At 39.4% G+C, this 24,656-nt stretch overlaps 1 protein-coding gene and 1 long non-coding RNA gene across 2 annotated transcripts; both read left to right on the forward strand.

The window, feature by feature from the left end:
* Positions 1-384: 384 nt before the first annotated feature.
* On the forward strand, positions 385-11,347 carry LOC129771862 (cap-specific mRNA (nucleoside-2'-O-)-methyltransferase 2). Its single transcript, XM_055775976.1, has 2 exons — positions 385-1,238; positions 9,769-11,347. The coding sequence occupies exons 1-2, from the start codon at positions 555-557 to the stop codon at positions 11,152-11,154; spliced, it is 2,070 nt and encodes a 689-aa protein (XP_055631951.1). The 5' UTR covers positions 385-554; the 3' UTR covers positions 11,155-11,347.
* A 9,381-nt stretch (positions 11,348-20,728) lies between these two features.
* LOC129771876 (uncharacterized) lies at positions 20,729-21,253 on the forward strand. Its single transcript, XR_008742491.1, has 2 exons — positions 20,729-20,868; positions 21,026-21,253. It is a non-coding gene; the product is annotated as an uncharacterized LOC129771876 (long non-coding RNA).
* The last annotated feature ends 3,403 nt before the right edge of the window (positions 21,254-24,656 follow it).

Below are 24,656 nucleotides of genomic sequence, written 5' to 3' on the forward strand. Positions count from 1 at the left end.
CCAACCACCCTTAATGAAACGATATGCTGAATTATACGTTGTATAAACTATTATTCAAGCCAAATTGAAGCTTATTTTCAACCATTTATATTTCCTTGGATAATATGCCAGAGAAACGTTTTGGAACATTTCTTAACTGCAAAGCAGCTGTACAACAAATGATGGACTACTGAAATGAGCATTTGCTCATTCCATATTCATACAATTTGTCAAATGTTTTCATTTAACATATTTTATTGAACTGATCGCAGTGAGTAATAGAAAGAGTAATAGTATGCGCAGTGCTTTGTATGCTTTTTCCAGAACTCCTACCTTTTAATAAACCTTGTCAAGAATTTTTAATCTACAATGTAGAAAACATCGCGGAATAATAATTTGTATGAGCACGCAACACAAACATAAGTAGCATTTTGTAAAACAAAAGCATAAGATTTTTACTTAATCTTCAATGCAAATGGTGTAAAATAAAGAGCTGTTAGTGCATATTTCCATTGTTTCGTCGTGTCCGTTCTTGTGATAGGTTCAAATCGACCCACTAGGGTTAAACAAATGCAATGAGTTCCAGAAGAGATAATCGTAGGAATACCGGTCGACGCGGTGTGGGACCAAATATGTTAAGAGACATACAGCAGGATATCGAGCAACAGTTCAACAAAAGGTACGAATTTCCTGCGCCGCCATCCGGAGAATCGCCAGTGTTACCACCACTGGACACTGTCTTCAGCGAACCAGTTTCACGATTCGATACCCTGCAACGATTGAAGGAGAGATTGAATTTGGTTAAAAGTCGGCTGAATGTTTTCGAAATAAATGATTGGCACGAGCATACCCGCAATCGGTCCTCTTTGGTTCCGATTCTGATGGATCTCCGACATAACGTTCGGGCCGAGTTTGTCACGCAGGCATTTGCCAAATTATACGAGTGTGTCTACCAGTATGAATTGGTGCCGCCGAAAATTGAAGCATTCTACAGTGTGCATTTGTGCGAAGCACCGGGTGCGTTCATTACCGGTTTGAATCATTATCTGAAGCTGAATCACCCGAGTATCCGATGGGAATGGTTTGCCAATACACTTAATCCATACTACGAAGGAAACTGCCTGGGAAGCATGATCATAGATGATCGGTTCATACTGCGCACGCTGGACTCATGGTGCTTCGGGGAGGATAACACTGGCGACATCATGCAACGGCAGAATTTGGACGCAATCGTGCGTCGGAGCAAGCAGTTCGAAATGGTGAGTTTGATTTTATTTTTCTAAATGGGAAATCAGTACGCCAGGGACTTTTCTACTATCTAATACAGCTGTACTCATCCTTTTTTGCAAAGGTACCACAAACATGTGTTATGGCGGGTTTACATTAGGGAGATCTATAGCTATAATCGAGATTGAATGACACTCTTCAGTTAAACATTTGGTAGCACTAACAAGGGCCGATGAATGAATGCTATCACCGAATCAGGGACATGAATTAAAAAACCGCAATTTGAACAGATTTCGAAATTAGCAATCAGACTTAACAAGTACGCAACATTGCATTCCCAACGCTCCCAAAAACAGAACTCCAAAGAACATTTAGAACGGCAACAAAAAAAAACCCGGACCGAATCGTGGTGAGGTGGGATGGGAATCGATAGCGGTACAAATGGCGGTACAAATTTCCACCTTCAGTTTTCCACCGAGGAATGCAGCCCTGACCGCTAAAATATATCTTTATATTCGGCTTGTTTCGGGTTTTAATGGAAACTGAAATTTATCGAACCCAGAAACTTATTTATTCTAATATTAGATGAAAGTAACAAGAAATTATGATATCTTTATCTCATATCTTCAAATTTTAATTAATTTCAACTTTGACGAGCCTTTTTCAGGAGATACCACAAAAATTCAAACGGTAAGTAACAGCTTCAAACTAACTACTAAATCTGGAAGCGTTCCTTGGAAGTTCCACAATCCCCATTCTACACTCGACAAAAATATAAGAGTAACAGAGTGCGAAGAAGTTTTCAGGTGGTTTTTGAAATGCTGAAACTTCGTGAAAAATCAACGAGATGGGATGTAAATCATTTTGAAGCTTAAACTTTCAAGTTTGGGATTAATTATCCTCGTACATAACTTAGTGTAGTTTTCAAAACTGCCTTTCCACTTGCGAAGCGATAACTATTTATTGAATTATTCATTATCAAACACGAAGAGAAAATTTTTCATTCAAACAAAGATATCTCTTTATTGAAAGTTTCTACATGAATGTTATAGGCTTTCAAATGAAGGTTGGTCAATGAGGTTAAATGGATTTGCTATTGATTTAGCCGGCAAAAACTGTGTTAGTCCACAAATTTAAAAAAAAATTAAATCGATTATTACTTTCTTCTCGATATTTTTTGCTAAAAATGCAGGTCAGTTAGTCACACAGCAGCTTATTGCGCCAACAAAGAGCTCTGTACCACTTGCGAAGAGGAACATGTGGGCGTATCCTGCAGTGCGACTGAGCATAAGTGTCCATATTGCGGAGGAACGCGTGCTCTAAGCTTGTGAAACATACACGAGTCGCTTGGAAAAACAGAAGCGCTTTTCCAATTTTTTTTCCAAAGAAACGCTCGTAAGCGAACGACCCAGGGGACATCAAAAACCCCAACTGTCCGCGTTTTTCCGTCCAGTGCCACTTCCCAATCGAAATTTAAAAAAGTTGACTGACATTGTTGACCTAATCTTCACGTGTTTCAATGTTTCCGACTCCATCAGAAACGTTGTCTTCTCAATGCTTCCAGTATTAAAGACAATTTTGCAGATTGCAAGTGGAATGTAATCCAGGATCCCAACGATAGAGATCACTGACCAATCAAAATTTCCATCACCACTGGGTCGAATTCTTCTGAATCTATAAACATAGCATACGACCACACAATACACTGATTGGAAAGAATATGTGGACGCGATTGCTCTAGCTAGTATAACTTCCTTTCTCGTTTGATCTACCACAGCGCAGTTCGCGCTCAAACGAAACCTATCCCAGGTTCCACTATTCGTCGAAGCTTTATGTAGAAAAATCGAATGCATTCAATGCATTTTTTGGAGAACGTGAAACCATTGAGAATTTTCAAACATGTTTAGCCTTTGAAAATCAATTTAAAAACTTAATCGAAGGGAAACAAATGTGCTGATTGACGAAATTTCGTGGTAGGTTTGTCACGAGAAACGTAAATGAAAAAATTGTGGAAAGTGGCTCGAAGCATGAGAAATCCGTCTTTATCGAATGAACGCGAAGAATATTCACATCGATGGATTTTGAATTTTGCACGAATGGTTGTCCCGATTCCGTTTCCATGCAAAAATTGTTCGAGATATACCACAAGATAGGTGCGACCGTGATTTCGAGTTTTCGATGGTAGAATTCTCTCTTGCTCTTCTTTCTTGTCACAATTCTGCTCCAGGATCGGATAGAATTAAGTTCAACTTGTTGAAAAACCTCCTCGACGAAACGACGAAACATCGCTTGTAGAATTTAGTTTCTTGAGCATAATATTGTTTCGGATGATTGGATACAAGCTATTCAAAAACCCGAAAAACCCGCGTCCGACTTCAATTCGTACCGCAAGTTACACAATTTGCTTTGTGAGAAACATAAGTGTTTGCTGCTGTTTTACACAATAGTCTCGTGAAATCCTTCGCGTGGGAATGGGTGTAGTGCGTTCAGCGGTCAATAGTGTAGATTGGCGTGTGGTGTGGCCGGAGCACTTTCCGACGTGGCGTAGATAACACGGAGATTCGGCAGTAAGTCGGATCTCTTACATGGGCCTTCCCCAGGGTTCATGTTTAATCCCTTTTTTGTACAACTTCTACGTAAGCGATATTGACAATTGCTTTACACAAAATTGCAGCCTAAAACAACTTGCAGATGACAAAGCGGTGTTTCATGTTTCTTGGGGTCTGGTTCGACCTCAAATGTATTTGTGGGGCCCATAATTGGTATTTGAGTAAAAAAATGTCAACAAAGAATAAATTTTCTCCGTACAATTACCGGCACCATCCCGAAAATCTTATAATATTATATCGTACAACTACAGTAAACATTCACTAACTGGGCGAAAAGGGAAGACCAGTTATCGACATTCGCGTTTTAACTGGTCCGGCATGTTAAACGTCAAATAAAATCGAGGGGAACTTCAATGAATTGTTTGTTTCGCGTTGATCATGAAATTGGATAAACAAAAGGATTCCAATTGAAGTTTCGCATTGAGTACAACAACAGGTATGAATTATAATTCGAGTAAATTATTGTTCTGTAATTTAATCAATATTTTTGTCATGCGAAAATAATGTCAATTTTCATAACATTTTAAATTACATTCGAATGCCCCTCACAGCGAATCTTCCATTTGAATATGGCGTCGATTGTTCACGAAACTCTGCGTTTTAACTGGTCCAAGGACCAGTTAACGTTCGCCCAGTTAAAAAGTAGACCAGTTAAACCAGGACCAGTTAGCGAACGATTACTGTATTCTCTCAGTGATTGAGTATGGCAGTTTCTGTTTTCAATCAGCTACCAAAACACATCTCATTAAACTCGAGCGAATTCAGTATCTTTGTCCCCGTATTGCGTTGGATTGTATGCCCTTAACGCACACCATGAGTCTCGAGGTTTTGGCAGGCGTACTCCTACTGAAAGATCACTTCAATTTTTTATCTCTTCGGTTCCTCATCCGGTTAAGGGTTATGAACCCATTGCACAATGGTCCAGTAGATGTATTTAAGTGGAAATTAGCATTTAGAGCTCGACAGTTATTCTCTAGACAAAAACTCTCTTCGACAAAGTTCTTACATACAATAGAGCGCTCATTTTTATGTTATCAAAAATAGGGTGACCAAAATTGTCAATGAAATAAAAAATCTAACTTTCTTATCTTTATAGATAGAGGTAAATATAGTTCGACAATGTTGTAGTCCCAGTTATTTGAGACATCTTTGTAGAACAAAGTTTTTTTTTTATCTCTTGAAATAACCGATTAGCGTTTTTTTCTAAGTTACGTTAGGGTTACCATGAAAAAAAACTTTTAGATTTCAAAATCTACATACAAACTGTCTTCGAAAGACTTTTAGAGCTTACTAATACAAACATTTTGCGATGCAGAACTTGTCAATATCTCAACTCCTCTAAATTTTATTGATAAAACATCAATAACTTTAAGTAGGATTGATAAGTGAAAAAAAAAATGAAAGCTAAAAAACCCGTTTTTTCATGGTCACCCAAAGGCAACTTAGAAAAAAAGCGCTAAATCGATTATATTAGAAGATAGAAAAAAGCTTTGTTCTACAAAGTTGTTTAAAATAACTGGGGCTACAACATTGTCGAACTATGTTTATCTCTATCTATAAAGATAAGAAAGTTAGATTTTTTATTTCATCGAAAATTTTGGTCACCCTATTTTTGATAACATAAAAATTAGCGCTCTATCATATGTAACAGTTTTGTTGTTTTTGTCTTAAGAACAAATATCTCCCACAAAGTTGTTTTTGGCACTTTCTATCTAAGTTGCATTAGGGTAACCATGAAAAAACGGTTTGTTTTTTACTTTAATTTTTATATTTCAAATTCTACATCAAAACTGTCTTCGTACGACTGTCAGAGCTTACCAATACAAACATTTTGCGATGCAGAACTTGTCAATATCTTAAGCCTGCTCAAAGTTATTGGATGTTTTTTACCCAAAAACTCATGATTTCAATTTTAATTTACTCAAACACAAAAAATAACAAATAAACAAAAGCCCACAGTTTTGAAAATCACATATTATATATAGAGTGAAATCTGTTCTTTTAAACTCCGTCAACAAACATTTTTCATGTTTGCCCCAGAAAGAATGACAAACAAATGAAAAGAACGTGTTTTTTAGGAAGAAAAATCAATAACTTTGGGTGAAGTTGAGATATTGACAAGTTCTGCATGGCAAAATGTTTGCATTAGTAAGTTCTAAAGTCTTCCGAAGACAGTTTGTATGTAGAATTTAAAATATAAAAGTTAGAGCAAAAAAACATTTTTTTTTCATGGTGACCCTAACGTAACTTAGAAAAAAGGTCCTATATCGGTTATTTCAAGAAATAGAAAAAAAACTTTGTTTTACAAAGATGTTTTACAATTGGGACTACAACATTGTCGAACTATATCTACCTCTATCTATAAAGATAAGAAAGTTATATTTTTTATTTCATCGTCAATTTTGGTCACCCTATTTTGATAACATAAAAATTAGCGATCTATCGTATGTAACAACTTTGTCGAAGAGAGTTTTTGTCTAGAGCATAACTGTCGAGCTCCAAATGCTAATTTCCACTTAAATGCATCTCCTGGACCATTGTGCATTGGTGATTGGAAATTTTGAGCAACTGATCGAGCTCAATTTTCATTCTGAATTCATGAGTCCATACCATGAATTCATCTCCATGCAGGCTGATCCTTCTTCGTATATTTCTAACTGTGTTTGTTTTCCTGACTACACCCAGGTTTTTTTACGCGGATTTTCAAATAACGAGGTTTTTTTACGCGGATTTTCCAATTGACGCCATTTTTTTTACGCGGTACCCGCGTCAAATAAGACCAGTGCAATATGAGATGTGGTACAGCTCACATTTTTCTCTCATGTTTTCCTTCAGAGCATATTACGGTAATTAGTGCTTGTAACGGAGCTTAACGCTTATGAAGGAAATTAGTGCCGCACCTTATCACGATTCTTACGTGGATTTTAGGTGTTAGGTAACGGATGGCTCATCGGGCTGTACAACGGGGCGGTGTTTTTACGGGCATCGATTCGTGAATGGATTTCCCTGTCTACTTAGCTCTGGACGGGCCAACAGTGGTACTGCAGTGCTACTGTTAATCTCGACGAGCAATGCAATTTTAAGACATTTGGCATCAATTTTTTTTAAAACCTCGATTTTCGGTGATTTTTTGGTTTTCAAAAAACTAAAATTTTAGCGTTTGCGACACCAGTAAATAAAGTCAGAATGAGCTAATATTTTGCATAGGGTATATTATCGTGCAAATCAACATTTCGTAGCAAGTTCCGAATGAAAAACCGAAAAAACTATTTTTATTGGCACCCAAAACCACAATTTTCGTTTCGTACTCCGAAAAAACAAAGTCCCAGAATGCCGATTTTTGACAAAAAAAAATTTTCGAGTGACACTAGATTTCGACGTTTCATGCAATTTTAAGACATTTGACAATTTTTTTTCGAAAACCCCGATTTCCTATCTCCCCCCTTGGGTGATTTTTCGATTTTCAGAAAAGTCAAACTTTGACCGCTTTGCGCCACTCTCCTTTAGGTCCGATTGAGCTGATATTTTGCATAGGGTATTTTTTCGAGGTGATGAACATTTTTTATGTGGTAACTTTTTGAAATTCGAGATGACCATTTTCATTGGCACCCTACTGCACTTGCATCGGCAGTAGAGTGTACAAATCACAAAGGAATCTTCTAGCAACAGCAGATGTCCTCATTCGTGAGGAAAACCGAACTATAACTATCAGCAACCAACGAAATTGCACGAAAAAACAACGGGTTTTCGGAAGCGAGTAACACTCAACTTTTTACTTCCGTTCTACGTAAGGATAGTCCCATTTGATATCTATCATTAGGTGACATGGTTTTTTTACGCGGATTTTCCAATTAACGCGGATTTTCGAATTAACGCGGTTTTTTTTAAGCGGATTTTCCAATTTACGCGGATTTACCAATTAACGCGGTTTTTTTACTAGAAAAACTTTGTTTGTCAATTCCTCTGTGCATTTTGATCTGTCTCTGAGAAGCAGGATATCCATGTAATTCCAGATTATCATCGATCGGAGTTCGTGTCAACGATCTTCGATACAATGTATGGAGGTATCAATTGTGATAATATTTACTTTACCGATTGATCCTCTATGAATGAGCCCACAGGATTTGAAGTGTTCAACGAACTTCTCAGAATTCCTCCCACAGTCTTCAGTGTCCTTGCTCAGTGTATATTGTTGAATTGGAAGCGATATCAAGATTTGAATCTTCAATTAAATGTGTCGGGCCTGGGCCATTTTGTGGATTATCTACATAATGCATGAAATCCGAGCTCAAAACCTGGGAAATAACGATGATTAAAGCTAACTGAAGGGCTCTATTAACACCAAGACAATCCAAATTATTCATTACACCTTGTAACGAATAACACGCAGCCTACTCAGCTTGAATAGGGCAAATTTGAGTACATTATACGGTCTATTGACCGAACACTGTCCGAGCAATCGGAAATCTGACAGACGATAATTGTCGTTTCTGTAATTTCGAAACAGAATCTTCGAAACATCATACTATGCCAATGCAGTAAACTAGTTCAGCGGAGACTGCCTACCGAGATTTGGTCTACTGAACCAAAGACGGGAAGGAACTTCATAAAGGAAGTCATACCTTCGTGTGGGGATATGCAAAGTCCTAGTGCGACTATCACTTATTCCCTGGGTAATGGAACGAACTGACAGTGCAAACTGGAGTGCACTACAATAGATCAAACTAATGGTTGCAGTGGTTCAAGATTCCTACAGTAGAAGGAAGTCTACAGTCTTCAGATGCTCTTAGTGTATAAGATAAACTGACCAGACGTCCCGCATTACGCGGGACAGTCCCGCATTTCAACAAAATGTCCCGCGTAGGATTACGTCCCGCGAAACGTCCCGTATTTGGCAAAAGGAACGAAAATGTCCCGCGATATCAATATATTATTGTATTACAATTTGATCATGTTGATTTTCTTAAATGGATGAACCTCAAAATAAAATTTTTATTAGTCAGACTGTTCAACAGCGCTTCCAATGCATTCAACAATTAATACGTTGAGCTGGTTTCATCGCACCGACAGTGGACTTTTTGTTGAGAGAGTGTTAACAGGAAACAACAGCAACAAAATCGGAGAATTGATTTTTATAAAGACTTGATTTTTAAGATTTTTATAAAGATTTATTTTTAATTTAAACCACCGAAAAATCACAACTGAATGACGATACTTAGAAAGAAATAATACAGATCAGGTTTAATTCCAAGGACACATGTTTCACGAATAAATGAGACTCGCTAAACTATGGTTTTTTTTCAGATAACATATATACATAAAGTTTTGTTTTTTTTTGTGTCCCGCGTTAGACCTTTGACCATCTGGTCACTTTAGTATAAGAGCATTAAACCAAAACTCGTTGCTGTTGCCGCCGTCGCCGCTTCCGCTACTACTACCGCTACATGCTAGAACGATGGCCTTCGCATATGAGCTAACTGCTTCGCGGTCAGAAAATAAATGATGTTTTTGGAAGGCAACTGCCAAATTTATTTTATTCGACTGTCGATAGGATCAACGGGAGTGGCTTACAACACAACACAAACAATTTTGGACAATACCTGACATTTCATAATTATTCAATTGTTTGTCTCATTGTTTCAAGATGAGTAGAAATATTTACTGTCAATTGATGCAAACATCTTTACGATGCGAGTTATAAGTTGCGAGTTCATTTTACCGGTTAGACGTAGTCTTCTTTATAAGGTTGCAGCATTCAAGTTTATGTATCTGTGTATGCGTGCGTATGATTATATACCCACAGGCTAAATAAACATTTTGACGGAGATAACCATAACCAACGAAGTATGAATCGAAATCGTGGGCAAAAAGGCTTCGTTCAGTTCGCGAATTCAGCTCTCATATGTGTGCATACATTTTTGTTACATAGCATCTTTTTGTTTCTCATCCCTAGGTTAATCTCGTCACTGCAGATGGTTCGATCGATTGCCATGATGCCCCGGAAGATCAGGAAGATCGCGTGTCCCAGCTGCATCTGGCGGAAGCGGTGACTGCCCTGAAAATGCTTAGTTCAGGCGGTTCGTTTGTCCTGAAAATGTTTACTTTTTACGAGCACTGTAGCGTCAGTCTTCTCTACCTGTTGTACGTGTGCTTCGAGGAGCTCCATGTGTTCAAACCATGCACTTCGAAACCGGGCAATTCCGAGGTGTATGTGATCGCTAGATCGTTTCGCAAACCGAAGGGGATCGATTCCTATTTGGATAGGATATTCGACAATCTCCATTCGTCTAAATCAATGTTTAGCGTGGCACACATTCCACAGTACTTCGTCGATAATGTTCAGCACTGTGCAGATGAGTTCATGGCACACCAGCAGAATGTGATTGAACGCAACATTCACTTCTACGAAAATAAATGTGATTTGGAAAACTTGCGTATCGAACGATTGAAATTATCAATGAGCCGAACGTTCTTCGATCTATATGGAATTAGAAGAATCAATATGTCCCAAACCATCTTGAAGGGAATGGACGTGAATAACCTCCCCAATATCAATCCTAGATTTGTCAAGGGCACGTATAACGAACGGAGTAAAACGGACGCAATAAACAGCGACCAAAAGTTGGCAAAATTGAAGGCTAACCTAATTGATTTAATTGAAAACAGACAAGACAGCTCTCCATGGTACAAATTTAGCGATCCACCAGATATCAATGATTCATGCTTCGATTTGATCCACTTCAGTTGCGGAAAACCAATAGAAGTTCTACAGAGTAGTAGATTTGTTGTTATACCGTACCTTCTATTTTTGAAGGATGTCATAAAGTTTATCAACAACGAGTTACCCCACAAAGAACAAAAGAAAGAACGGATTTTCACATTTGATGAACCCACATACAGCCTCATAGTTGACATAAAATCCTATGCAAATATGTCCTGCTATAGCGCCTATGAGCTGGATATCTTCCGAACATTGCTGCAACGCATCACAGACCTTCCGCATCAAGAAGGCATCGACTATCTAACGGTGGAAAATTGGCTCCTGATATCGCAATTCAGTGTGGGACTTGTGCTATTCTTGAAGATGTATGTGTTCGAAAAAGTTGATCTAATCGCTTGCAACCAGTTGCGATTTTCGTGCCTCAAGACGGATGGAATTTCTTCGCTGCAATACCTAAACGAATCCTTACAATCGGAACTCATCCGATGTGCGCCCGATAAAACCATACTTGGAATTGTTCCCATAGAAGTCCTGCTGGAAGGAGGCTTCGTCTATGCTGTGATGAACTACAATAGTCGTTTGTGTTTGGAGTATTGCTTAGAGTTGCTCGTGCATTGAATGGATATACTTCGGTGAAGGAGTATGATGTTTTGTATGTATTGTAATGTTATTGTTGCAAACGGAATTTTGATGCCTTGACTCTATGATACCAAAGCAATGTGGACCAGTTAAGTTGTTAACTAATAACAAAAGACAATCAGTCTTGCTATTTCCAAATAAATGTATTTGACGGTCTACTAAAGAGTTTAAATCTTGTTTTGTTTTTGCCACTGGGTAGATGACCGAAGCTTAAGGGTTCCCTTACATGATAAATAACAATGACATTACTTCATCAGAATGACAACAATGATCGTGTAAGGTTGACAAAATTGATATGACGGGCAATAATGATGAAAATCCGGATTTTCTGATTTCGCTCCATCATTACTGTAATAGAGCAGGGACACTATCATTCGAGGTTCTACGATACCTACGACATCTTGTGTTAAAATCTATGTTTGTGAGGCAATTTACTCTCCGTCAATTTGACGGATTTCAAATTTCATGGTCAAAAATTTTATATAATTTCTATGTATTGTTTTAGAATTTTGCGATGACTTTTCATAAGTTGCAAGGATAGTTTATTATTCATATTCAATTTCTGTTCACCGGCTTTAACTTCCATAATCACTACCATCTATACCTATTTCTACCGAGACCCGTCAAATTGACGGATCTGGCAATTTTAATGTTTATAACAATCTATGCATCATCCCTGGAATGGTGGACATCAATAAGCATTTGCATTCAATTAGATATACAATTTCGTGCAGTTTGCGCACAATAGTTGTCCGATATGTTTAGAGTTTGGTTACGAAATTTAGATTGTAGAAATAGAAATACTTGAAATTGTATCGTTTTACAATAAAACCAAATTTGGAGTAGATGTAGTTGACCAGATGGCACGCAAATATAGCGTAAAAGCAGGGTCTCGGAGATGGCCATTGCAAATTTTCTACTATATTTTGGACAGCAATCAATTCGTGGATTTTATACAAAGAGACTTGTGATGAGAACATAACCAGAAAACAATTCTTGTTTCAATTGGACTTTCCAATTCGCCACTCCGGAATCAAGACGGAGCTGAGAGACAAGTTCTTGAGTCGAGTGAACTGTGTCCTGAGGACTTTCCTCATCGCGGGAAACAATGTACGCGCGATCAATACATTTTCGATTCCTATGCTGACCTTTAGTTTTGGAGTAGGCAAGTGGAGCAAAACTGCCATAGAAGTCCTTGAGAGGAGGATGAGGAAAGCATTCAGAAAGGCCGGAATGCATCATCATCAATCGGCACTGGAGAGAGTGTCACTACCACGCAAAGAAGGGGGACTTCGTTGATCGTTGACATATCTGCAGGTACAACAACTGTGTGAGTAAGCCGTGGAACGCACCAACCAAAACTTGCTATACCGGGCCGTCTGCGCCGTTGAGAGAGGGCACAGCACTCTGTATTAACGGTACCTTCCTGTACCTGTCCCGAAAAATGTCCGTTTCAAACCGTACTGGGATCGCACCGTCCAGATATTATAATATACGACAACAACGACCGACACGACACTATCATCGATGTCGCTTTTCCACAGAACCAAAATGCGGGTGAGACCCACGGTCGCAAAATATGCAGTACCGACCATTGGCCGTGGAACTCAAGGAACTGTGGGGATTAAGTGAGGTTCCAAGAATTGTTTTGATCGTTCTCTCTGGAACTGGAACTGTCCCGAAGACGTTGATGGAAGCGCTAAAGGTGTTGATCATCGAGAAGGAATTGGCCGGCATCCAAATGTCGGTCATCCTTAGCACATGCGCGATTTTCTGACAATTCCTCGCACAAGCATGCAGATACGTTCATTCCGTAGAGCCTAGTCCCCCTTTGACATTGAGAAATCCGGGGGCAGCTGAATATTCTGGCTAGGTCCGCTTAGTGAAGAAATGTGACAATTCTGAAAAACAAAATTCTAATTTAGGGCTCCACCGAAACCCCCAACTTTCCATTACGTCACTCCCTCCCAACGTGATTGTTGACGGAATACGAACGATGGCATTTAACGTGAAAATTAAAATGTACACCTTATCTGGGGAAAACAATACGTCGCCTGCACTCGCAGCCAATCTATGAAACAACCAATCCAAGCTGGGAATACAGCATATTCAACGTCAACCAAAATCGTGTAGAACCATTCCTCACGCAGTGCTGTTATCTGTCACTGTTACACCAATTCGCGAAGACGCTCCCTGACGTAGATAAAGATCTATAAGCTGGCTCGACATCAAGCCGGTTTGATATAAACGGGTCCACACAGGAATGCTTTTAGTGTTATTAGAATTCCGCATTGGATCGGTTGAATCGGTTTTTGGGATAGTTGCAACGTTTCAATTGCGCATTGGGTGTAAGACATAAGTGCAGTGAAATGAAATATCTGTCGTATATATTGTTTTTGTGCGTAGCGATCAGCGTTGCGTGGTCTGTTGAGATTACCGGAGGGCATGGTAATTATATTGATCGATCAGTGAAAGTGATACTAATTTGAACTGTTTATCGATAGAACCGTCAAAACGATTATTCGTACAAACGTTAACATGCACTAGTCAAAACTGCAACAACCGCTGCAAGGATGGTGGATACGCTATGGGAAAATGTCAAATCGGAAGATGTTGGTGTTCGTTCAAAAGGTGATGTTTTCTCGGAGTTCGTTATCCTTAAGCATAAAACCGATTTTTTTTGGCGACTATTCGTGTATATCAAAGATCTATTGCTTGGCTAGAAGACGCGCCTCTATGGTACTGACTAATGGTTCTTGAATGGGCAGAGGCGTGTAGTTCATAATCGTATCATTATTATAAGCGAAAAAAGATTTTCGTGTACTAACCTGGGATGGTAATTTTATGTATATAAAATGATGCAATAAAGAAAACATCGAGTATAATTCAATATTATTATGCCTTTCACATCTTTACATAATTCTTTATAACTTTCATTTTAATAAGTGTGACCTGAATTCTAGATGAGGTTCTATTATTATTATTATGTTTGAACGAAAGTTCGACGCGTTTTTTACATCTAGGGGAAAAGTGGGGAATTTGGACCACCTAGGCAAATCGCCTAATATTTCCAAACCAATACGGTCTAAATAAAAAATGTCACATTGTATACTAAGCTACACTTGTTTTCTCTCAATCAATAATGTTCAATCATTATATCAAGCTTCAAACTACCAAATATATTATAAAATAAAAAAGATAATTTTTGGACATTTAAACTTGATGCGGGGTGATTTGGACCATCTGTGGTCCAGTGTGTGTTTGATCTAAAAAAAAATTACTCATGTTTATGTAAAGTATTTTGGAATAATGTTACAATCAGTAATTGTGTTCTGGGATCGATACCAGGTGTCTTGGCCATATTCCTGACCAGAAAATTTTGATTGAGACCATCTCGAATTCTGCATGGATTTTGTCACTGTTGTTCGAGCATTTTCAAACAGTTTCGATGCTTGGTCAAAGAAAATCCGTTCTTGATGGCCTGCGTTGCTCTTTCAAGCTCCTCCTCCTTTCAACGTTGTCTGCTTATCCTCTTTTTGTAATTCAGCGGCATCTGGAATCAATTAGACCAAAGAAAAAACCTCAAATCTGTAGGACCAATTCACCCCACAAAAACGTGTCCATGTCACCCAACATAACATGCAAAAATTAAAATGCAATTAATTTCATTTATTGTTATCAAACTTACAGTTTACTGCATCAAATTGTTCCTCTTCTGTAGGCGAACAGAACTTTACTGCACAATACACGAAAAGTTTGTTTAAACAGCGGGAAAAACCTTAAAACCACGATCGGAAAATTCACATTTTTTGAAAATCAAAGTGCTTGGTGTTTTTTAGCTACCATTTCCTTCCACCTGTCAAATTTCACCAAATTTACCAAAGTTTTTTTACGTTAGTTACTTACGGTTCATTAATGAAAGAAGATGACATTATAAAAAATCCAAGTTGAGCCGTACTTTTTGAGATAATGGGGTGGTCCAAATTACCCCGTATGTCCAACTCACCCCGTGTTACCCTACTTCGTTGAAAATTCAAAACAATTTCGATACGTTATTCCTGCAGTACGCGTGGTTTTCAAATCAGATAAATGTGGTGATAGTTTACGAAATGCTTAATCTAATGCTTAATTTTTTAGTTTTGCAACTTGGTCCCCTCTGACTTAACGCTGACCAAATTTTTCATCACATTTTTTCATAACGTTTATTTATTTACAAACATGCTACATCCCATGAAGATTGTTCCTTCAATAAATTCAATCCATAGCTACAGTTCACCAACTACACCGATTCTTGCCAAGTCCTGCTCTACGTGGTCCAACTATCTCGTCCCGCCTTGGCGAGTTTCTGGATGCTGGGTTCGCCATAGAGCTACGCCTGTTCGTGATTCAACCTTGTTCTCCATACTTCATTTACCTGTACATCGGCGCATTTTGTTCATAGCACTCGGCGTTCGAAAACATCAAGCGCTTGCGAATCCTCTTCTAGCATCGTCCAGAGGACTGTCGTATGTGTTCTTTAAATTATTTCTACGTCATCGGCGAAGCAGATAAACTGACTGGGCTTGTTGAAAACCGTGCCCCGCATATTGAAGTCTGCTTTCCGTAAAGATCATCTTCCAACGACACGTTGAAGGACAGACAGGAGAGTCCATCCAAAAAAATTTCCAGGCGTCCAAATATCAACAGCATAATAATAACTATACAGATAATCCTTTTTTGTGCAATTTTCTATTCTTGTGCGATTTTTCTGCGCGGTATATGGTATATGTTCTGGAGCTTAGTTCTCTCTGCACCTGCTGCTTGATCTCGTCGACTTGCGTTTGGGAGAGCATATTGTTGCGTACAATCGCTCTACGCCTCGCGTTCATCGCGTTTTGGTCAAGCCTCCCGACGAACTCTGGATACGCTTCCTCGAACATTGCGAGTATTCGAGGGCGACCGCTCATGTCCGTCTCCAAAGCAGTGCAGATGTAATAGGCGCGGATCACGAATTCATTCATTTCATGTGTCCACATGATCCGTCGCCTAGTAGTACCCACAAGTGTGGACGACTGTCGTCTGACAGTCGCAACACGCCTCGTAGGCGCAGCGTTTCGTTGGTGATGTCGATGGCTGCTGTTTCCGTGTGGCGGTAGCTCTTCGGGTTGAACCCGGCTGGTGGCCCGCTCTTGCACATCGCCCTCCAGCCGCTGGCCGCTCGCTCTTACGCCCGTTCCAGGACCAGCTCCAGTTCGGGGACCCTCCTCGGGTGATCGCATTCGTAGTATTCGTCTTGACCTTAGCTCCATTGTCTGGGTGTATCTCCTTTGCCCGGGAGACAGCGGGTTGGCAAAGCCTCCATGACCCGGGAGGCCTTCCCCGGGAGAGATATAGCGCTCTGAATCGCTCGCACCCCCTCACTTAGCCACTTTCGACACCCGTTCTCGGAGCCAAGACCAGGTGTGTGTTTCTAGTTCACGCCCGATCTAAAAATGTCGTCATATGATCTTCGTGGAGGCGTGAGATAGGAACATTTGAGACCAACAGGTAGGCTCCTACCCTAGTGTTGATCCCCATTTGAGAACCTATGATATATTTTTTATAAACTCGTTTATTTTTACAGGCTCACCAAAGAAGTGTGTGGCCTGGCGTTGTCCTGATGGAAGACAATGCGGCCTCTATTTATCAAAGATGGCCTCTTCTTCATGAGTGCTACCTTCAAGCGGTCCAGTTGTTGGCAGTACAGGTCCGAATTGAGCGTTTGGCCATAGAGCAGCTCATGATAGATTATTCCTTGACAATCCCACCAAACACACAGCAGAACCTTCCTGGCCGTTAATGAGGGCTTGGCCACCGTCTGAGCCGCTTCAGCGGGCTTCGACCACGACCGTTTGCGCTTCACGTTGTCGTAAGTGACCCACTTTTCATCGCCAGTCACCATCTGCTTCAGAAACGGGTCGATTTTGTTGCGATTCAGCAGCGATTCACATGCGTCGATACGGTCAAAGATGTTTTTTTGCATCAACGTGTGTGGCACCCATACATCGAGCTTCTTTGTGAATCCAAGCTTCTTCAAATGATTAATAATGGTTTGATGACTTATCCCCAGCTCTTGGCCGATGCTACGGCTGCTACTATGCCGGTCTTTCTCGGCTAATTCAGCGATTTTGTCGCAATTTTCGACGACAGGCCTTCCGGAGCGTGGCGCATCTTCGACGACCTCTACACCAGAACGAAAACGTTGAAACCATCGTTGTGCGGTGGAAATGGAAACTGTATCGGGTCCATAAACTGCACAAATTTTATTGGCAGCTTGAGATGCATTTTTGCCTTTGTCATAGTAGTACTGTAAAATATGTCGGATTTTCTCTTTATTTTGCTTCATATTTGCGACACTATAACTCACCAACGACTTAACTAAACAAAACACTGTCAAGGCCTCTATTATATAAAATACCTTTCCAACAAGCTATAGTATGACTCGATACAATGAATACAACTAGAACTACGCGCTTACAACGACATCTCGCGGAAATACCGCAGGACTTTTTTGACAGCCTAATATATAAACAATTTTCTCACATCTATGGTTAGTAAGGTGGAAAACCGATTACTCGCGGTGTACTCGAGATTAGAAGGGTGACATATTTTTAGAAGAAGGATGGGATATAAGGAAATTGTAACAATGTTGATGAACACTCAATTCTTAAATCTATTCGCATATCTATAGTGTATTTACATTTCACCTTATCCTACTATTTATAGCAAGGGGACGAATTACCCGCAAAGGAAGGGAAGAAGGGTATAAGGATATAGGGACAATCACACACAAAGATCGATAGCTTTAAGAAAAACATATATATATGGGACATGTAATCAAGGTCTAACCGAGCCAACACATCTCTTACCGGCACATTAGGCTGTTTTCCTCGGGCCGGAAGGGAGTTTTCTAAATTCGATCTGGCGACCAGATACACCTCGCACGACCAAACAACGTGCTCGATGTCGTGATAACCTTGGCCACAAACGCAGAGATTGCTGCTGGCAAGATTGAAACGGAAGAGTAGTGCATCTAACAAACAGTGATTGGACATGAGTCGGGAGAAGGTGCGAATAAAGTCTCAACTCAATTCCAGACTTTTGAACCACGGTTTGAGGCTAACCTTAGGGATAATCGAATGAAACCACCGGCCCAATTCATCTTCATTCCACTTATGTTGCCAGTTAGCGATGGTATTTTTGCGGACTAAAGAATAAAATTCATTGAAGGCGATTTGACGCTGATAAATATCGCCTTCAATTGCACCTACCTTTGCTAATGAGTCAGCCCTCTCATTACCCGGAATGGAGCAATGTGAAGGGACCCAGATAAAGGTAATGACATAACAGCGTCTGAATGAAGCACTCAAAATTTCTCGTATTCTCTCAAGGAAGTACGGCGAGTGCTTTTCCGGCCTCACTGAACGGATAGCTTCAACAGAGCTAAGACTATCCAGCGCCCAGTGAATCGCTGCCAATTCAGCAATATACACTGAGCAAGGGAACTGAAGACTATGGGAGGTGCTGGAAATTTTGTTGAACACTCCAAATCCTGTGGACTCGTTTATAGTGGACCCATCAGTAAAGTACATATTATCACATTTGGTACCCCCATGCCTATATGATATATGAAAAGAAGCATATTTGGCGTAGCAATCGTCCATTTAGTTTTTTTTTTCGATGTTTTATATGCATTTCGGTGTGAAAGAGCATATTTTCGTTTAAATTATCCACTTCTTTAATCATTCCCATCCTTCCATTAAATGCTCGAAGTTGCGCATGACATGATTTCTAATGGTTTCTAATAGTTTCGACAGACAACTAAAAGCACAACACAGTCACAACACAATCGAAAAATGGTGAACGACGAACGGTGTGGATTTGAGTTATTCTCTTAGGGAAACTTTTTTTATGCGATTGCTATCCACCGTACAAAAAGGTTTTTTTTAATTGTGTAGCAAATACGATGTTTTAGAGCTACTGATGAAGTTTTGTATCATTTTTTGAGCGGTCCCTATCCCTCGCAAAAAATAAAAAGTTTGGCTGTATCAACCCTCTTTCTGGAAATCCCCTGTGTACAAGTATAGATGGTACTTCCTGTACTTCCGCTAGCTGAGACAAAAGTGGCCCATAGACGTTCAATATTGTATTATACTAGCTGATCCTGCAAACTTCGTGTCGCCAAAATGGTTTTTTTGTTATAAATACTTTCAAACATTTACGTTTTCTTACTAAGCGAACGTCCATGGGTTCAATCGCAGAACGGTTCATTGCTTAATTTTTACCTTGTAAATGCCTTTAACTATAAATTTCCTAGTACTTCTACCAGAACTCGTCATTATAATATCAAATCATTTTCAGACCCAATTCTCGTTCGACATTTTTCAATCACTTGCAAATAACATGTTTTTCCCTTACATAGAATACATATTTGATACAAAAAATATAACAAAATGATGACATCTGAAATCGGACGATTCCTTCTCGAGAAATCTTCTACTTTTATCCGATAATTGCGATAATTGCTTACGTGTATTCGATTGGGTGACCATTAATTCATATGCTTTGCGGCAGCTTCCATGCTGCACGTGAATTATAAAATGCTCGAAGATGACGATTTGAGTGCTTATCTCTGCCGTTTCCAAAATTGCGGCAAAACAAACGAAGAGAGATCCATATTTTGAATTCCGTTCATTTGGTGATGACGTATATTTTAATAATAGATGGAATAATGCATCCAGCAGCAGATCTAAGAATTACAATAACGAAATAGCGCAATTATCGCAATTTCTGCAGTCATCATAATCTAAGACCTCCCTGTAGATTCCGACGACACGACGCGACCGCCTAAAGATCCACGATGAATTTGCTGAGAAACAAAGTCAGGGACTTAGACCTTGCTTCCATTTATGAGCTTGCTGAGCTTGCGTAAAAAGGGAATGTCTCTTCCAAATACGCGCTTGTTGAAGCTCAATCTCTTGAAGAATGTATGTATAACTCGTCATGATATTAATGCTGTGCCGAAACTTTGTGAATTTCTGTTTAGTTTTCTTTTATTTCAAGTTGGTAACATTGTTAGTAAGATTTATTTTAAGTACCGTGGATTTTCGGAATATTTTTGCTGCAATGCTGAATCGCGTCTCCCCAGTCGGAGTTTATCCAATTTGCTCCAGATAATTCCGAACTATAAATTGTTCTCGTCAAACTTCTGCTGAAAAAAAGCATTGCCCATCAAGCGATGCAGTATAACAATTTCTTGACTCTATGATGTCGAAGGATTGTTTTCCGAATAAATGTTTTCAAATATTTCATCCTGTATTTGAATCCAGCTTTTGTGAAACTGAGTAGTTTGCCAAGATTAACCTGATCAACTCTAGAGGTAGAACCCTGAAATTGATTGGATTCGCGATTGTAGAATGTTGACATCCATCGTGAAATGTATTTTTTACACTTTATTATCTAAAGAAAACAAACCATCACCCGAGTTCGTTTTGCAGTTATAAATCCGCCGAGCAAAACTAAAAATGCAGCTATTCAGCGGTAACGGCGAAATCGCTCATTTTAACTCCACAACTACTGAATAGAAATACAGCGAAATGAAATATCTTGGTTACATATTGCTGTTGTGTGTAGCAATCACCGTTGCGTGGTCAGCTGAAATCCCAAAAATACACGGTAAGTACGTATGAAAAATTATCCAATCTAGGAAAGAGGTATTAAATTCTTTTAGATTATTCGCATATTTTTTTATCATATCAATCATTATGTTGTATTCGAATGACTAGCGATGGATATACATGTTAGTATAATCTACTTAGCTGTTTTTTTCTAGAATTATCGAAACGAGAGATGTTTGGCTGCTCCGGGCCTTCCTGCGACAGCAGCTGCAGAAAGAGTGGACACGCTAATGGAAAGTGTCAAGTTGGAAGATGTTTCTGTTCATACATAAAATGAAGCTCAGCCGGGTGCTGATACTCTTTTTTCAAGTATATATCTACTGTGTTGAAGCGGTTGAGGTTTTTTTAAAATAAAAATAAAATTTCAAAATCCAAACCTAAAAGATGTTCATTAAAGTAGTTAGTTTCAAAAAATCTTACCCTCAATGACCAATCGCCTCCTGAATGTCTAGCACCACGTTTAATAGAATACTCATCACCGCCTTCATGCTTTCTACACAGAAAAGGTGCCCCATTATACCTGACACTCACTGTGTCGTTCATATTCTTACATGGAGTAACTGCATGATTACTATAACACACCTCGCACGCAAGCTGACAAAACTTTGTTCCGCCTCGTATTCCAGTCATATATCATATATCCCACAAATAAAACGATGAATTCGGTACGGTACACTCGAACTAAATGGTTCATTTTTTCACATAAGGCTTATAACCCTCTTCTCGCTCCAGTACCTCAAACACGAGTGTAAAGTGGCCATACGTCACCTAAGTTCTTCACACCCGAATATCTCTGCCATGGAGGGTGTAATCCATGGAAGACAGGCCTTCAGCACTTCCTATCTGATGGGTATTATTCCAACTCAATCCTTAATAGTGTAAAACATAGCATCGCCAATGTCTACTCGCATAGCTTTTTTAGCCGATTATATCCGGGACCTTTTGTTCGATCGAGAAATTTAGGCTCACCGGACTCGGTACCAGTGCACGGGGTAGGGGGTGTCAACTTTTTTTTTCCTGGCAACTGTTCAATAGTTGTTTGTTTGTTTTTCAAATTCTTCCCAACGCTCAGCAGATCGTCAGTCTGCATGTGAAGTATGATAATGCTTGACTGTTTCTGAACAACCTCTCTGTAGAGTATTGACTGTGAGTTCCACAGGTCTGAGTGTGAGGTGCAACAACGCATTTTTGTAACCCGTGGTCGAATAATTTCTGTGTAAAGCGTTGACTGTGTGTGCTGAAGCGTAGCGGAGCAACGTCTTGTCAATCTGCATGTAAGGTACAAGGTGCGGCAGGAAAAAATGCGAAAATTTGTTGTTTTTCTACCTCTCTCATTTTCATCTACTTTAGGCAACATTTTCGAGTTCATTATCTTTATTAGGCTTCAAATAAATTTACTCGATGTGCTCTCCATTTTTATTAATGACTTCTTCAAGACAACGCTCGTCTATCTAACGTCAATCAATTTTCTTCAAAAATCGGTCGAAACAACACTCGAAAAAGCCGAAACGAGGAACTGGTTCTAAATTTTGTCGCGTCATTTTAAAGGGTGTGTCACATCAAATTGCATCACGGAAAAAATGCTGTAGAAATTTAATTTTTAGGAATTATATCTTCAGCTTTCGCTTATAATCAGATAAGAGTGTATAGATCACGTTGGCCATGCTTCACTATCAATTTTTCGTAAATTTGGAAAAATGTCGTCGAACGAAAAAGAGCGTCGTGAATTAATCCTGTGCACTCATTTCGAGAATCCGGAGTTGTCACATCGGGTCATCGGTAAGATGCTGGGAATCGTTTAGTTGCTAAGTTTTCACTAAAGCTATTATAAATTTCATCGAAAAATGCAAATAAATTATTAAAAAATGGAGTGCTTTAATTGGATTATGGAATGATGGAATATTTTTCGCAAAGTTTTATCACTTCCTTTTTTTTGCTTGAGCAGTGGTCTCAATGTTTTGTAATGTTTTGTCCGACACTGTATAGCATAAATTGTTTGATTTGAGGGGTCGTCCATGAACAACGTATTTTCTTCAATATCGGGGGGGTTTTCTTCGCCTAGTGGGTTTTTTTTTTTTTTTATCCAAAATATATATTTTTATTAAGGCTCATATGGCGTCAACCTGACGGGGCCGGGAGTTCAATATTTCGACAATGTTTGCCTTATAACTATGTTAGTAATATGTAACCGATTACTCGCGGTTGGCTCGAGGTTAGTATTACAAGTGTTCTCATAATTGGTATGTTGCAGTCTTCGATGCTCTGTACGTGTGCCCGACACGGGATACTTCCTATTGGGATGCAGCTGACCATTAATCAGCAACGCCCCCCTAGTCTGTACCCCATATCTAGCGTGGTGCGTCTTCTCGACTCGAGGAATCCAGGATAGAATGGTCACTAGCCGGCGCAAACATCAGCTCGTGTAGAGTTGTCATGAGCGGTACAACCTTTAGCTCTTGTTGAATGATCAGCCTAGTGGGGTTGCTTGTGATAAAAGATCATAAATTTATATATAAAAGTGTGTAGAAAATACTACGGAGGAAGGGTGCCATAATATCCCAAAAATTGGATCACGTGCTTTGTGAACGGACCCAAATAAAAAATGGATGCGAGATTCGTGTTCAGCATCCTCAAATAATGTAAAAACCATGATTTTTCGCATTTTACAACCCTTTTTTTGCTTGGCCAGCCTTTGTATGGAGTCGCCCCATTGTACTCTGGTTTCCCACACGCTCCGCTAGCGACAGAGTATTTCTTAAACACCATCGGCCATACATCTCTCGACACGGTTCGCATTACCTTAAATTGCGGAATCATGTACGATTTTCGGTTTTTGTTTCCCTTTTCCTCTTTTGCTCAGTATTCATTGCCATAGGGTGGTTTAAATATTATAGAATAACATGTAGAAGGTGTTCTCATTAACAGAAATCTGAAATTCTAAATGTAACTATACAAATCAACCACTTTTCCTCCATTGTCCATATTATTACACGTATTACGTTGTAAAAATCACACCCACTCCTTCGATCGAGCGCAAGGTAACCTTTCAGCTACTGCGGCATTCAATTATTTTTCTGTTTGTCTTCTTGTTCCCAGAATTTTTACACCAGCGCGTTTTCATTCCATATTTTTTGAGACAAACTCGAGAACCAAGCCTCGGAATCCCCTGTCAACAAGAACAGGTTGTAAATGAGCAAAAAATGAGGTACTTTCGCTAGCTCAGACACAGGGTAATTCCAATATGCAACAGAAAAAAATATTACTACAAAACAATTTGGTGGAGGATCAACTTTCAGTTATTTACTCAAAACTTTAGATCCCGAATACAACTGATGATTCATGCTGGCTGCTTGCGAGGATTATCATCGTCAATTCTTCCGTGACATTGACTTACATATACTCGCAGAGGGAGACCATGAATTCGAGTGTGTGCCGCGGCGATTTTCGGGCTGCACGTGAATTCTAAAGTACTGGAAGTTGATGACTTTGGCGCGAACGGTTAATTTGGTTGCTTATCTTTGCGGCGCTCAGTGTAATTTAGTCGTAGCAAAACAAACAGAGAGTAACACACAAATATTCAATTTCATTTGTTTTAGGATGGCATATGTTTCGAAAATAGACGTGCGGAAGAATTACTGTTCCTATTATGCGGTGAATTGCGGGAAAATTGTATGAAAATTAACCAATTTCGGAGAGGAAACTTGATCAAAAGTATCTCAAATGTAATTTTTAGAATTGAAGATGCACAGGTACAGAAGCATGGCCCAACCATGAAGCTTTGATACT

Source organism: Toxorhynchites rutilus, chromosome 2 (genome assembly GCF_029784135.1).
Source record: "Toxorhynchites rutilus septentrionalis strain SRP chromosome 2, ASM2978413v1, whole genome shotgun sequence".
Lineage (NCBI taxonomy): Eukaryota > Metazoa > Arthropoda > Insecta > Diptera > Culicidae > Toxorhynchites > Toxorhynchites rutilus.

Coding starts and splice junctions, on each gene's coding strand:
- LOC129771862 (XM_055775976.1), top strand. CDS start 555: ATGAGTTCCAGAAGAGATAATCGTAGGAATACCGGTCGACGCGGTGTG. Junction 1,239..9,768: donor GGAGCAAGCAGTTCGAAATG/GTGAGTTTGATT, acceptor TCTCATCCCTAG/GTTAATCTCGTCACTGCAGA.